The sequence below is a fragment of the Acanthochromis polyacanthus genome, chromosome 5 (assembly GCF_021347895.1).
Source record: "Acanthochromis polyacanthus isolate Apoly-LR-REF ecotype Palm Island chromosome 5, KAUST_Apoly_ChrSc, whole genome shotgun sequence".
NCBI classification, from domain to species: Eukaryota; Metazoa; Chordata; class Actinopteri; family Pomacentridae; genus Acanthochromis; species Acanthochromis polyacanthus.
The window spans coordinates 19,469,606-19,485,479 of record NC_067117.1 but is presented as its reverse complement, the minus strand read 5'-3'; the positions used below and the strand labels follow the sequence as shown (position 1 = coordinate 19,485,479).

The 15,874-nt window shown below is 42.0% G+C and overlaps 2 protein-coding genes across 2 annotated transcripts; one reads left to right on the top strand and one right to left on the bottom strand.

Annotated features, from left to right (window-relative positions):
• Positions 1-1,090: 1,090 nt before the first annotated feature.
• On the top strand, positions 1,091-6,371 carry myl9b (myosin, light chain 9b, regulatory). Its single transcript, XM_022215165.2, has 4 exons — positions 1,091-1,233; positions 4,318-4,521; positions 5,157-5,318; positions 5,410-6,371. Exons 2-4 carry the CDS (start codon positions 4,338-4,340, stop codon positions 5,583-5,585), a joined length of 522 nt encoding a protein of 173 aa, XP_022070857.1. The 5' UTR covers positions 1,091-1,233; positions 4,318-4,337; the 3' UTR covers positions 5,586-6,371.
• Positions 6,372-7,864: 1,493 nt separating this feature from the next.
• LOC110965966 (uncharacterized) lies at positions 7,865-15,085 on the bottom strand. Its single transcript, XM_022215170.2, has 3 exons — positions 14,717-15,085; positions 12,514-12,749; positions 7,865-11,451 (listed from the first exon to the last, which is right to left on the bottom strand). The coding sequence occupies exons 1-3, from the start codon at positions 14,733-14,735 to the stop codon at positions 9,859-9,861; spliced, it is 1,848 nt and encodes a 615-aa protein (XP_022070862.2). The 5' UTR covers positions 14,736-15,085; the 3' UTR covers positions 7,865-9,858.
• Positions 15,086-15,874: the final 789 nt, after the last annotated feature.

Genomic DNA, 15,874 nt, shown 5'->3' with positions numbered 1-15,874 from the left:
CACTGCAAAGATCTTCATTAAAAAGAGAAGTCTCATTTCTTTGCCAAAGTATGGACCTTTAAAGCTTCCATACTTTGGGGATATGAAACTAAACTTTAATAACTTCAGTTCAATGAAAAATACTGTTCTTTTGAATGTTTATTCAACTATGAACTTGTTGCATCTCTAAATACAATACTCCATATTGTATTATAAGGTATTATTTTGCTCTCTTTCTTTTACTCCCAAAGACGTATTTAAAGGACTTGCAGTAATCAGTAATCTATAATCCAAATACAGGAAATTGGGCAGTTGTAATAATTTAATTATGATCCCTCCAACTAATTAAAAAAAATGAATTCTGCTTTTACATTTAGATCAGACACACTAACCTATTTGGTGCATCAAACCTATATAATGGACAAACCATAGAAAGAGTGTTGGTTTTATTGTTAAAAAAATAATAATGATGATAAAAAGATTTCTATTGCAAAAAATTGCAGTATGTGTTGCCCAATGGAGGAGATGAACATCTTACACATGAATTCTTGTCTTCCAGACAGTATTTAATTTAATGCCTAAGAGGAAAAAAATTACAGATAAGATTTAGAGCTTTGTTAGAGTAAATAGATGCTATCAAAGTAAATATTTTTCATTGAATTATTGTGTGACGGGTTTTTCCTGTATGCTTCTTTAATAAAACACGATGGGAAGAAAGTGAACAACCATGAAACAGATATTGCTTCCATGACATAATTTTGGATGCTTCTTTTACATTCAGGCCTCAGTGATGGCCAGCCTCACTGCCTATTTAAGGAAGCCCATAGTCTGACAACAGCAACACTGCCTTTCAAAACTGCTCTGCATCTGCTCAACTCTCTCCCCGATGTTTCCACACTCCACCATACAGAGCCTCTAAATGTTTAGGCCCTTTTCTCTAAATAAGGCAGCCTTATCGTAGTTCCTGTCATTTCTGTCTTTTCCCCAAACATCCCGAGCGGCGTCTGTGGCAGTAACAAGCTGCAGCCTGTGCATTCTTTTGCCTTGTATGGAGAAATGGCCTGGCCTGGGATGTCTTTGTATGGGACAGACTGGTCTCTCCATTGGCCGGGGTAGAAATGGGAGGGACAAACTGGGAGTCTGATTCTTTAGGCAAACTTTTCAGTACGACTGGCTGCTTCCCTTCCCACTGCTGCGTCGGAACCAGACAAAAGGAGTGTGAAGTACTCCCAAATATTTCTACTTGAAGCCAAGGTGAGAATGAAAGCTGTTTCTAAAACTGGATTACACACTTAGAATACACATTTCTTCAAGCTAAACCATTTATCTGATGTGTTTTAAGTGGATGGGGGCGGGGGGGGGGCGTTCATTCTCTGTGGTACAATACTGAACTGTCAGTGCTGAGAGAGAGAAGGGAAGGACAGAGTTGTAGAGAGCTTCTGAAGTGGATCTTTGATTAAAAGTGACAGATGAGCTTTAATAGAGCTGTTCGTCTGTTAATCAAGATAAAGAGAAACCTGGAGAGGATGTTTACCCTGGACCTGTGAGTGATTGAGCAGTGTGAATGTACTGTATGCGTGTGTGTTTACTTCCATGTCATCACTACGGCACATTAAACACAGGAATTTCTGAATGCTGGTGACCCATTTAGACCTGTCTCGCTGACACTCTCTTAAACACACACACACACACACACACACACACACACACACACACACACACACACACACACACACACACATACACAGACCTCTGATGCTGTCTTTTTATAGGTGATGAGAGCTTACATTCCTCTTCCTTCTGTTTGGTTTTGGAATACCTGACCGTTGGTCTCTCAGTCGTCACCACAGTAGCAGTGACCTGCACGACCTGCAGTGGGAGTGAGGGATGACAGGCTGACTGTTTGGTGATATCAAAGTGTGTGTTCTTGTTGAATAGAGGGACAGAGGAGCTTTTTCATCCCTCAGCGGATAAAAGGGTCCACAGAGGAGCTGTGGCAACCAGAGAACAAATGCAATTGTCAGCACAAGCCAAGCTAATACACGTCAGCCAGATGCTTACGTCTCTGAGGTCAAAAATAGTTGTTCTCCTCCTTTTTTGTGAATCATTGTTGATTCATTCTGCAGAGAATTCAGATTTTGACTGTTGCTCAGGCGTCAGACGAAATAATATTTTTTTCTTGCACCCTGAAAGTGTAAATCTGAATTAATCTCACAATCAAAGACTCTTTCAGAAGTCTAGACTGATCTAATTTCAAACAGACATGTTGAGCTAAACACCAGCTAAACTCTTTCATTACAGAGCCAAACAAGAATGCACAATAACTGATAAGAAAATTCCAGTGTGTCAAATTGGATTATTTACATTGGAGCCACTTAATTTGGACTCCAACGAATTCTCTTAAGGCCACACAATTGTAAGCAGCTGCTAATGGCTGCATAGAGAAACTGTGGTATATTGTGAGACGACTTTATCTTGTAGGCGGGAGAGAGAGAAGCCCTAATCAGATTGAGGAATTCCTCTGTTCCTGAAATCTTAAAGTGGAGCGAGACGCTGTTTTGTTTCCAGCTTCCTCAGTGACTGTAAGAGAGAGGGAGAATGAAAAGGCTTTAGGCCAACAGAACACACCTTCCAGATTTCTTCATTTTTCTGGCACATGAAGGCACTGAGGCGGCCAAACAGTAGCCAAATGAAAGGGAAGGCCGAGCCAAAGTGTGTCTGTGGTGACGGAAAGAATGAGAGAAACGGTGTTTGTTTCATATGCCACAAAGGTACATGAATTCCCTTCCTGTACTTTTTATACTGAGAACCCAAGCATGTCTTTGAGTAAATGCTTCTGTGGACAGTCAAGCTATTCATTAAGATTAGAATCTTCGACTGAACCTGGACCAGCCATACTGATTTGCATTAGCAATAAAAGTTACATTTATATCATAGTGATACAACTGCATTCATTTGTATAGAACTCAACAGAGGAAGAAATATTATACTCGGGGAAAAAGAGATAAAAGACCATGAAGATAGGCAAACCTGCCTTCACTAGCTTTTCTGTGAGGCTTTTGTGAATCATCCAGGCAACAGCAGCAGCAGACACAGAAATTTAGGACTGCTCCAGCCCATTAAATATGATGACAGACACTGTTACACAGACAATGCCCTTTGAGAAAGAGATTTGGAGAATATGGGACAGCAAAGAGCTATTTATAAGTCGTTGGGATGCATGTTTATATGGATATTACTGTAGTGTGCAAGCACATTCTTATATATACTTCTTACTTTGTACTGACTTTTTAAAAAAAATGTACTTCTTTTATCAGTTGTTTTTATATTTAAAGGTTTTAAATAATACAGATAAAAATACAAATGCTAAGCTGGATTTTGTAGCCATTCTGGTCATTTATTGACAGATTTACGTGAGGAGAATTTTGGAAAAATTAAGAAAAAATATAGCCACAGACAGAAGTATCCTTTTGAAAGATGCTATTTTGACTGTCAAGGAGAAAATGAAAGACTAGCAACTGATAAGAAAATAACATCCCAAGAATACATTGTAAAAAGGGGCGCAGTCTTGTCACAGTAAATGAACTGTTAGTATCATGCAGTGTTCACATCACCTCAGTGCCTCCTCCTGGGACATTATGTCATACTTCTGTGTGACTCATCAGCCACATTCACCTGTTCCCTCCTGAACAAACCAGGGTGCCTCTCGGTCCTCTGTCTGCTGTTGCCCTATTGTCTTCAGGGTAAAACACAATCATAGAATAGTGCCTTCACCTCAATTCTAATTCTAACCATAGCCGTAAAACCATGTCTTTACCCTCAGATTGTCCATTAAAGTTGTGAGAGCCAGCATCGCAAACTGTGACTTGTCCCCACGACAATGGCTCTGACTCAGAATTGGTTCTCACAAAGGTAGCAAAGCAAGCCCACACGCGCACACAAATGACAAATCCTTGCAGGCCTGAATATGAGTGACAGGTCTAATTCGGGAAAGATCTGAAGTTAGCTGCGGTGTGCACTGTGGAGACATGTCATTTTCACACCCATCACAGAACCTGACATTTAGAGAGAATGTGATTCTCTCTCTGGAGGAAGTGAGAGAAAAAAAATTCACCTGCATGGGGCAAGCAAGAGAGGGAATGAGTGCTAAATGATTGCAGTGCTGCAGCTTTTAACACTGCAAGGCAAAATATAGATCAAATTCCATTCATCTTTTTGAGATGAATGCTAAAATCAGTATTTGTGTCAAGCTGTGTTAACAAGAAGTAAACACCAAGCAAGTTTTAATCACAGAGAAATTTCAGCACAGTTTAATTTAACATATAACTATGTGCATAGGTCCACATCCAGCCGCCACCATGTCCAGCAAACGTGCCAAGGGAAAGACCACCAAGAAGCGCCCTCAGAGAGCAACCTCCAATGTCTTCGCCATGTTTGACCAGTCTCAGATCCAAGAGTTCAAGGAGGCGTTCAACATGATTGACCAGAACAGAGATGGGTTCATCGACAAGGAGGATCTCCATGACATGTTGGCCTCTCTGGGTAAACAGCTTTGTTCTCATTTTTAATGGCTAAAAGTGTAGATGTGAGGTTCAAATGCAGAAATGTGTCACCACTTAGAAAGAAGTAAGTTTTACTTTATTGGACACAAAGAATACCATTCATAGAAAGATGTTTCAGACTACATTCTGTATTATTCTGCTTACAGAGCTCCCAGTTCTGATGAAGAATCAAGATTATATTCTTTTTCTTACTTTAGGCTTTGAGATCAAAAAGAAAAGTCCTGTGAACTTATGAAAAAAAGAGTTAGTCATTGAAAAGACACAGGAATTTATGGAGATACAATACAATGCAAAATCCCTGGATTGCCCTTTTATGAATCTATTAAGACAGAAGACTGCTGCTTTATTGACAATGTTTGGCTTGAATAGTGTTTCTATGCAGTCCTGTAGTGAGTCCAATGTCTTTTTTTTCACATCAAAATGAATTTAAAGAAACAAGTGAACCTATTATGTAAGTAAAGGTGCTTTTTATTGGTTGGACTGCATTATCGCCAATGTGTTGAACATTGTTTATTGCACCTACAGAAGATGAAGCATATATAGCACTTCCTGTTATTATTCATGTCTCAGGAGAGGGAGATACTCAGAACATAATATGATGTCATCCTTCCTCAGGTAAGAACCCCTCTGATGAATACCTGGAGGGGATGATGAGTGAGGCACCAGGGCCCATTAACTTCACCATGTTCCTCACCATGTTTGGAGAGAGGCTCAACGGAACGGACCCCGAGGACGTCATCCGCAACGCCTTCGCCTGCTTTGATGAGGAGGGATCTGGTGAGTCACTATGAGCAAAACACACGCCAAACACACAGCTCATCACACAGTCAGTGTTTGGATCTTCACCTCTGAATATTTGTGTCCAAAGGTGTGATCCATGAGGACCATCTGAGGGAGCTGCTGACCACCATGGGCGATCGCTTCACAGACGAAGAAGTGGACGAGCTGTTCCGCGAGGCGCCCATCGACAAGAAGGGCAACTTCAACTACGCAGAGTTCACCCGCATCCTCAAACATGGTGCCAAAGACAAGGATGATGAGTAGAGGGAGAAAGCGACTGCCTCTGGCCCCCCGCACACACACTGCACCACAGATCTAAGCCCTAGCTCCTATCTTTGTGAACCTTGTAGATTTGAAAGAAAATAAATAAGAATTCATATAGGCATGCTGCATACTGAAGTTGTTTTTTATATAAAAGAGCAGAAATGAATAGTTTTGCATTTATTATGATCTACATGTTTATCAAAGGTTGAGTCTCGGGATTCACAGAAATATTCTACAATACACTACTTTTCAGTTGTTGTCATTGTTCAAGTTTTATTCATACCACCTTAAGAGAGGTGAATCACAGTGTCTGCATCTCATGGCTACAAGCCGTCTTTATCCACCTTGACTGCAGTTTTTCTGGTATTTGCAAGGAACCTGCATGGACTCTGGAGATACATCAAGCATCAATGTGTGTGTCTGTGTGTATGCGGGGGCTGTTTGGACTTCCAGATTCAGTGCTACATGTTTACCTCCTCCTGCCAGTTAGCTACCACACCTGCACAAGCACTGCAACATGTCTCCTGTCCTGTAATATTTGTATTATTGTATGACGAAAAAGGATAAAGTAACTGAGCAATTTCTGTGTTTTTTTGACAATCAAAAGTGCCAAGTGTTTTTACCTATGATGAAATGGTAACTAGAATTCGGTAGTCTAAAGTCATGTCTTCCTCCTGTCAGCTGGTCGAGTGTGTTTGCTGAAGGTTCAGGTAAGTCTGTGTTGTTGAAGGAATCCAGTCTTGGAACTGCTCAGGCAAATAAATTAAGAGTAGGTGTGTGTTTGGAGTGTTGAAAAGTCTTTGTACCATGTCTGCACCAGACCAATGAAATGTCCTTTTCTGTCAAACAAGTGCCTCCCATTTATTTTACATGCTCAAAGCACAATCACTGCATTTGGATGTTTAAGCCATTTGTCCTATGAAGCATTAAACTGAACTTCACATGGGTGCCAAACACCTGAGGTTTAATGCAGTCACCTGGATAATTTTTCCTTTCAGCTACCTTAAAGTGATAACTGAATAAATAAATATGCACTACCACACAGAGGAGCCATTTTAAACCAGTATTAATGTGATATTTAAAAAGTTAAATGGTATCAATGCACATATGATAAATATAGTAAATAAACCAGTGTCAGTGACTAATAACCATTGTAAATTATTTACAAGAAGAGACAAAACACAAAATTTCACTGAGCAAACCCCGCTAAATATTATATACATACCTTGTTAATACTTACTCTACTTACACAAGTTGATATAAAATTTGACTGGCATGGACACAGCTTGGTGTATGCTTTTGAAAAAATACAAAAAAGAACATGTTGGGAATAATGTGGACATAATTTGTAGTACATAAGCAAATATCCCACCAAAGCTTTTTCAGAAGTTTCATATATTGAAAAACATAAAAGCTCTGAGCTTTTCAAGGACACAGACTCATGCCACAATGAGATAATGTGACCACTGAAAGCAAAACGAATAATTCAGCAAATGGCACTAGTTTTCACATTTTAGGCATTTATGTATTACATTTTCTCTCCATGATTATTGTGGCCAAAAAAAGTCACAACCACATTGTTGTGAAATCTATTGAAAATTAGAAAAAAAATGTTTCAGTCCGTATCATCTTTGTTAATAGTGCGCTTTGTCTATTTTTAGGCAAATTAAACACAAAAGACAAGTATAAGGAAGTGAAGAGACTGTAATAACTGAACAAAAGCAGACAAAAAAGAGCAATTACACTAGATGGTTGGTTAATGAAAAGACAAACAGATGAAACTGATAAAAGATCCACAAGGCTGAACATTGGTCGTTAAAACCCCTGGCTATGTTGGAGTGTGGACCAGACAGTGACATTAGTATTATTTACATTATCATGTTGGCAAAATATCATTTGCAGTATATCACAAAAACCTTACATTTAACATTATATATTCACAATCATCCATCACCAGCAATCCTGTTGATATGTTTAGGACATTCAAAAACTTGCTTTAGAGTAACTGTGCATGTGGTTTGTTCAGGTTTGATTGGAACTGAGGAGACAATCAAACATTTTGATTCAGAGTCAAGCTCATAAATCATAAGGGAAATAACCAAAACCTCCAACTTGGAAGACAACTGATTCCTGTTCAGCTCCTTTACTCATACTAAAGGTGACCAATACAAGTGTTTTCTGAGCGTTCAACGCCCTTTGAGGACTGTGTGTTTACTCCCACAAAACTTTTCCCCCTTTCATAGGCAAAAAAAAAAAAAACAAAGACAGAAGATACAGCATTTATAAAAACTGAACTTTTATTTCTTTGAAATGCTCATACAAAACACACATTAAAGTTTAAGGCATATATTGCACAGACTATTGAGAAGTTTTTATATAAAAAAGGGACGTCATCCCTCAGTCGTAGTTTTAAGGCACAGCAGCCAGTCATACTGCCAACAATCAGTGATGATTCACAATGTGAACTTGTGTGTGTGGGGGGGGGGGGGGGGGGGGGGGGGACTTTTTGAACTCGTTTAGCTGCAACAAAACTACACAGAGATAAAGTCCATGCCAACACATACAAACAAAAGCAAAACTTGACCTTGAAAATATGCACAAGCGTCATCACATTGTCTTCTCTGACTGGAGTGTCAGTTTTCATATAAAACCCAATACAAATCTTGTCACATAAAACCTAACCCTCAGCCAGTCATTTCCAGTATCACAACCAATAAGGTGTCGTCACAGTGGCACAATGTAGTATGAATAATAAAAATATTACTTTAATACTTAGTATTCCACATATGATTCAAGCCTGACATGACCTGTGTAAAATTGAGGTATAAATGCACATCTGTCTACTGAGTACCTGTAACAAAAAAAATGTCCAAATCCTCTACTGGCATGCACAGAAGACAAATGGCAATGAGGATGCACAAACAAAACAAAAATCAGAGGAATGTAAGAAGAGTGTTGGTGTTTTCACATCTGCCATAAACAAGAAAAGGAAAGTTTTTTTGGGAATGGCTGTGGTGGTCGGTGCTCAGCAGTATTAGGACCCAACATCAGACTTCTGTCTCCTCCAACAACTTGCACATGTAAATAATTATACACAGCTCAGTGATACTCGTAAACATGAAGATTCATCTAACAGTTCTGCTACAGCATTATTCACATAGGAAGGAACCCAACTTTTCCCCATGCACTGCCACTGCTATTAGACATCCAGGTGGCATTCAGACACATATTGTGGTTTCATCCTAACAGTTTCATGGAAACTACACCTTTATGAATGATTAAAAAAAATCTATAGCAACCATTTCTAGACAAAGGTGAAAAGCACAGATTGGAGGAAAAACAGCTCTTATTGAAAATAAAAAAGTTAATGACATCAGCTGGTAAGTTTGCTACATTTGCTTTGCCAAGATGCATCTATTACTGTTTTCTACCATTAAGACATTCAGGTTTTGAAAAACAATGACCACATCCTAAGGCCAGTGTTATGAATCCCCTTAGCTATAAAGAGACAGAAGGATAGGTGGAGAGCACTAGAGACACACACTGAAGTGTGTCATTTAGACAGGATCACTGCAGTATAATCAATATCCTTCTGCTCAGCTCTGCTACATCAACGGAAAGGGGAGGGACATGTGTCTGAGTAAAGAACAGACCAAATTAACAAATTTATCTGAATTGCACAGCTATAGAGGACTGAAGTTGTTGCTATACAGACAGAAAAAGAAAAACAAAACTTGTCCTCCTTTTTGATCCTGGAGGGGAGTGGAATACAGGCAGGCTAGCCAATGATATCAATGTCTTTTGTACATTCAATAAAGTTCAGTACTGCTACTGAAGAGGCCAGCTTTGTTGGTGCTGATAATTACACCAATTGACATTTTGTACAATCATGGGATATATTCCTCCTCATTCAAAATTGAAATGTTAAAAGGGGTTTGAAAATTGCATCAAAAACTTCATACAAACGTGTACTCTGCACCGAGGAATGTTCACGTTGAAAAACGGCATCAACGTGTTGTCAAAGCAACAGCTTCCACTGAAAATACCTTATTCAGCAATAAAAGTTTCCAAAATCTGTTCAAAGCAACATGTCTCTTACGATATTTTGTCCAAGTTTGCAGATCTAATTTGTTGCTGTAAATCCTGCAGGCTCAGGCTTTGTGTTAAAAAGGGACCGTAGATGAAGATACATTCTTCTATATACAGTGTTGTCCAGCCTAAACGAGTGCCTGGTCTCACTCCTGCCCAGATGTATAAAAATCAGCTGCAGCTCCTAGTTAACAGTTTCACTCACCGAGTGCAGGCTGTGTTGAGGGCCCCACGCTGTGGTAATGGGGGTCTTTACCACTTGAAGGGTGGCTTGCCTGGCGTCAGCATGGACCATGCTCCAAACACTGGGCACCACAGCTGAAATCCTCTGTGAACTGCTACTACTACTACTGCTGCTGGTGGTGGCGCTGCTCATGGAGGAGGGCTGCAGAGGAGGCGTGAGGTGGGCAGTGAGGCCCAGAAGAGGTGTGATGGCCGCTGTCGAATGGGCTGAAGCAACAGTTGAAGCCTGAGCAGGGGCAGAAACCGAGGCGCTAACTGTGGCTGCAGATGACACCGAGGTTGAAGCAGGCAATGGGCTTGAAACTGTTACTGGGATCAGCGTGGGTTTGTGGACTGGTAGGGGAAGTGGGACTCCTCTAGAAGCAGAGAGAGAGGTGATGGCTGGAGAAGGTGCAGTTGCAACAAGCGCTGCAGTAAGGGATGAATCCTGGCCTGCAGCTGGGACAGATATGGAACTTGAGGCTGGCAGTAGGACTGGTGATGGCACCGAGACTGGCCTTGTAGCTGGCACTGATGCACTTACAGGACATGTAGTGGGCAGCGGAGATGGAGCCGAACTTGAGGCTGAAGCTGATGACTGAGATGGGGAGATGGCTGGAGCAGCAGGTGGTTTCTGAGAATTTGGCTGTCCTAAGATAAAGGCAGAAACTGGCACTAAGGTTGGCAGATGGGCTGGGATGACCTGAGGCTGGTTTGGGCTGGGTGTTCTGACAGCATCCTTCTCCAAGGGGCTCCAGATGACTTTATTCATGGGGAGAGGCGATATTCTCTGGGCTGCGAGCAAGACTGGAGCGGATACTGCTACAGAGACTGCTGAAGACATGGGCACAGGACCCTTAACTGACGTTACAGCTGGCACTGGAACAGCCATAGCCTTCTCCATCAGACTCTGCACTCTTGAGGGATCCATGACTTGTTGGCTGTCCTCTGGAGGAGGGGTAGGGCCCATGACACTGCTGTAAGCACTGCACTGTGCCTTGACTAGCTCAGCCTTCAGCATCTCTGTGGGTTTGTTCTGGTTCTCCTTGGGTGTTTTCAGGTTTTCCTGCTCTGCAGCCCTCTGCAGAGCTGCATCTACCAGGAGCCTCAAGTCACTGAAGTCGTGGCTGGGGAACGGCTCCGGAGGAGTCGGGGGAGGCGTGTTGAAGAGGCCACTGGTGGGGCTAGCTGCTACTGTTGTGCTGGTGAGAGAAGCCTTATGAGCCACCTGTTCCTCTGCTTCCCTTAGGAGACTTTGTGTATCCAGCTTCATCAGTGCCTGGACTGACCCTTCTTTACCAGGGTAGCCTGCTCCCGTCAGAATAGCGGTCGCTGTGTTCCCAAGAAGACTGAGGTCCAGAGTAGGGCCAGAGTGAATGACAGATGGGCGCTGCTGAGATGAGCTGTGAGAAGAGCGTCTCTCTGGAGAGCTGCCTCCACCTCCATTTCTACCACTAACCTTACGAGAAATTGTGAATTTGGAGGGATCTTTGCCATCCTTGCGAAGAAGGTCAGGGAGCAGGCGGCGACGTGCATTGATGAACCAGTTACATATCTGGAAAAAGAGAAGGAATTCTGGTGTGAACACCACTGATACTGTCTGCATACATAAATGTTTCACTGAAAACTAAAATTAGGTAACAGAAAAAAAACATAACAGAGCGCATTGGTTGTCAACTGGTCACAGCACATTCCACATGACTGCAATGTCCCGGCTTTGATTCCAGCCAAGGAGCTGTACTGCATGTCAAACACACTCCTTCACCCCACATTTCCTGCCTGCCGCTTCCATTTCAATTATCCAATAAAAAGGCAAAACATGTCCAAAAATAATCTCAAAAAAAAAGAAAAAGAAAACCACTGAAGGTGTTCTGACATTCTCTAATCCACTGATATTACTCTAAGACGCTGCAAAGGTTCATTTCAGACCTGACAACATCAGACACACTCAATTAGCCGGATGAATAACTCAGTTCTTGCATCACATGTTAAGATCTAAAATAGCCACCTTTCTTCATCTACATCTGCACCGGGGGCCTGACTAACCCCCTCTAGTGGTTCAGCCTCCCACACAAGAGTGAGACAGAGATGAGGGCCCTCAGACAGCTGGCAATAATGAAGGTCTGAGCTCAAATATGCTGAGCCACAGAGAAGCCAGCCAAAGGCATTCCAGTGAACTGACTACATAACAAGAAACTCTGCTGCCGCCTCATGCTGATCTGTAATGCCTTATCTAATGCAGCCTGTCTGTGCGTGCCTGTGGGGTGAAGGAAAGAGGAAATGTCTACTACTGATGCAACAAAGTGAAAAGGGAAGGCTGGGAAAGTGTTATTCTCTGTTGTGCAACGTGGTGATAACATCTGATCAGTGTTTTGCTTTCACTTGTTCACAAAACTGATTGAGAGGGTAGTGACAGAGCATTAAAATGTGTTTGTACACAACATGCAGTCACCATACAAAATTTTACACATTGATCATTTTAGGCAAATTTCTACTTTCTAACAGAACAAAAATCCACCAAATTGCAGAAACAGTATGTACCATAAGTGTTACTTCACCTGGGAAGAACCAAGACAGCGCAAATAAACAAATAAATTTATAAAAGCTGGTTCCTTGCCTGCAGCACAGAGAGGTTGGTCTGGCCCGACAGGCTGAGTTTCTCCTGCTCCGACGGGTAAGCGTTGTAACGGTGTTCGTACAGCCAGCTCCGGAGAATCTGAACTGCCTCTTTGGGCAAGTTACCGCGGCGACGGCGTTTCCCAAAGTGCCCTCTTCCTGACAGGTCGAGAGGGGAGCCGTCATCGCTGTCCGACACAGCCGAAGAATGCTCCTGGCGACGCTCTTCTTCCAGAGCTGAGGAAGAGAAGACAGGCTGTCAGTCACGTTTTCATGGTTACAAATCTGACTCTGCTACTTCCCCAACATATCTCGCATTTGGTATGAGGTCGTGACAATTTTATGTTGTCTTTTTGTGCGATTGTCTTGCCATGCATGGAGTACATGAAAAAAAGTCAGTCTCATATTATGGGTTAGACGCTCTCCTTTCTGCAGATCCACTTTCAGGCACAAAATGAAATCCAAACTATTTCTCCACAATAGCAGACACCTTGTAAGCAGAGACGGTGGTTTGCAGTGATCCACCACTTAGGAGTGAACAAGTGCACAAACCTTTCCAGTTACTTTTAACCTATTTATTTTAACCAAATTTAAAGTGTGGTTCCAGACAAACATATGTAAACAATGGTTGTGTAGTTTGAACTTTGTTGTGTGTGTGTGTGTGTATTTTTTTTTTTATCCATGGTTGGCCACTGGAGGGAATCTCCCCTCAAAATGGAGCATGCCTGATCGCAGGAGTGGGCCACAGAATGCAGTAAAGTCTTTCTCTGGGGCTGGGTGAAACCTGACCCCCGGGGCAGCGCCTGTCTTCACAATGGAGTTTGTGTGCATATCAACATCACAGTAGCCAGTGGCCCAAGAATCTATTGACCATGCAAATGAGGCCGTTTTCACCTCATGCTAGTACGACTCAAGACTGCTGGAGCAGTTGACAAAATCTTTTCAAACCCGCATTCCCAGACAACGAGGGATGTTTTTGACCAAATGAGCAGGGGAGATTAAAAACATACAAATGCAAATTCAACAATCTGCGCATTTTTCCAGAAAGCTTACCTCCCACCTAAAGTCATTTTGCTACTGCAGGGCTGGAATGTACTGAAAATCAATATTTAAGCATATCATGATATTTATGACACAATCTGTAATTCCAGACCACTCTACAGTCACATGCAATGACTGTAAAATGGAGTAAAATGAGTTTTGTCTCTTGAAAAGAATCTCTTAAGTAAGAATTTGATTCATGTCATGAGGATCACTTAGATTACATTGTGAATGTGCACACATTTGCCCCCCAAAATTCCCTTAAAAAAAAATCACAACAACACCCAGCTCAACAACTTCAGGGTTAAAACCTTTAAATTACTCCTAATTTGGTCTGACCAAAACTGGAGTTCTTGCTTGACAGACATTTCAGGTTATCCCTCCAGTGAAACCACAACAAAACTGCATTCCCACAACTCTACTGCCCTGCTGCATTGACATTTAGGGTTTGGCATAAAATAGATCAATGAGTGAAAATCAATGTGGGATTGATTTAAGAAGATTTTAGACAAACTGTAGAAAATCACATCAGCAACATCTCTCAGGCTGTCAAACTGACCAGCTTCTTGTTTACAAAATGTCTCCTCTACCTATACATGTTGGCAAATCTGTAAATAATTATTAGAAAGTCTTGAAAAATGAAGCAACAGTTAGAGTAAAGTTTCAGAGAAATAGCCCACATAACTTCTAAGCACTCTCAGGCAGCTTCAGAGGTGAAAATTTGAATCTGGCCGATAGTAACACCAGACCACGAAGTTACAAATCAAACATCAACTTTCCCAAACCAGCCCTCTTTGTCCGTGCGGAATAACACGGGCAGCGCTAAAAGAGCCACTCAAGCAACGCAGAATTTTACATTTAAATTGACAAACCGAGGAGCTACTCGGTAAATTAGCCATCTGGAGCGCACAAAGGAGGCAGGCAGGAACGCACAGCCTCCCGCATGTCGCTCCGCCAGATGGACACCATGCCTGCCTCCAGAGATAACTAGCTGGCTAGCTGTCCCTCCAAATTTAAACACAAACACACGCTGCATTTGCTCGCAACAAAAAGCCCGCATACCAGGCAGAACCAACAGCGAGGACGGGCAGGACTCACAGACAGACACTTGAAGGCTGATAAACGTGCAGAGCAGCGATAAAAACACGATCTGAGCGGCTTACCTCTCTTGAATGCTTTCATTCTTTGTTGATGGCTCGCCTGAAAACACGCAGCTGTCCAAGTTGCTCGCTGTACAAAGCGTGCCCGCGAGCCCAGCGATGGTTGACACAACGGCACTTTCTTCCGAGACGCCGAAGGTGTTGCGCTTTTTTTTCGCCGACTTAAATAGCTGGTTTCGGAGATTGTGTCGCACGAAAAGGCTCCCACGTTTCCATCTCACTTCTCGCTCTCAGCCTGGATAAATGTTTTTCTGTCGCCTATTTCTTTTACCTGCACTCAGCAGCGCCAGCTCTTTGCCAATCTTGACAGTCGCAGCTGAAATCGTCCTACCTTATCTACAACTGTCAGCCAATCACAGCCCGCGTCACGCCTCCTGCGTAGTTGTTCGCCAATCAGGGCGCTGCATTGGACAGAAGACAGACTCCGTGTCACTGTGACTGACGGGAGAACCATTTCATTCAAAACATAGGGCAGTCATTGAAACAATGTTATTTTCTCGACACGGTTAAAATCCAGCGGTTACATAGAGACAAGCCCGTTCAAATATAGCAGAGTAGTCATCTTTTCGACCATTGCGGCCAGTTTATTCCTGTCGGCGGGAGACAGGTCATATCATTAGGAGCCTTTACATAACGTTGAGCAAAATGTTCTTGTTACATAAATCATAAACGACGAAAGCGTCGACTAGTGACCGAAACGAACAAGTTCGTGATGATGCTGGCCAAAATACTCAGACTATGTCATTTTGCAGTGATTTTTCGACACTGATTTCACAGTTTGACTCCATGCTTGAGATGCTGGTTTCAACAGAGTTAAAAAAAAAAAAAAAAAAAAAGATGCTTTGAATCTTCAAAGTATCACCCCTCCAGGCAAAATGAGCGGGAGTTCAGATTTGGTTATTTGTAGATAACACAATACAAAACCGGTATTTCCCACATTTAAATGCAGTATTTGATAGCTTTTGTCCCAATTTACCTCCTGTCACTGCTCTGTGGCTCAAAAACAAAAACTCACTTTCAAATCTAGCAGGTTTTGTTTTGAACAATAAAAAAAACATATTCAGTGCTAGGATTCTTTTTACATGCCTTTGTCTCACAGAAAGAAAAGTCATTGACAAGCAGCAAACATCCAGCAGTACAACAACAGTAATCAAATCCAGC

Bases quoted from the DNA above. Each gene is read 5' to 3' on its own strand.
- myl9b (XM_022215165.2), top strand. From the start codon at position 4,338: ATGTCCAGCAAACGTGCCAAGGGAAAGACCACCAAGAAGCGCCCTCAG. The intron at 4,522-5,156 runs GTAAACAGCTTT...ATCCTTCCTCAG, and splicing joins TGACATGTTGGCCTCTCTGG to GTAAGAACCCCTCTGATGAA. The intron at 5,319-5,409 runs GTGAGTCACTAT...TTGTGTCCAAAG, and splicing joins CTTTGATGAGGAGGGATCTG to GTGTGATCCATGAGGACCAT.
- LOC110965966 (XM_022215170.2), bottom strand. The intron at 11,452-12,513 runs GCAAGGAACCAG...CTCTTTTTCCAG, and splicing joins CCAACCTCTCTGTGCTGCAG to ATATGTAACTGGTTCATCAA.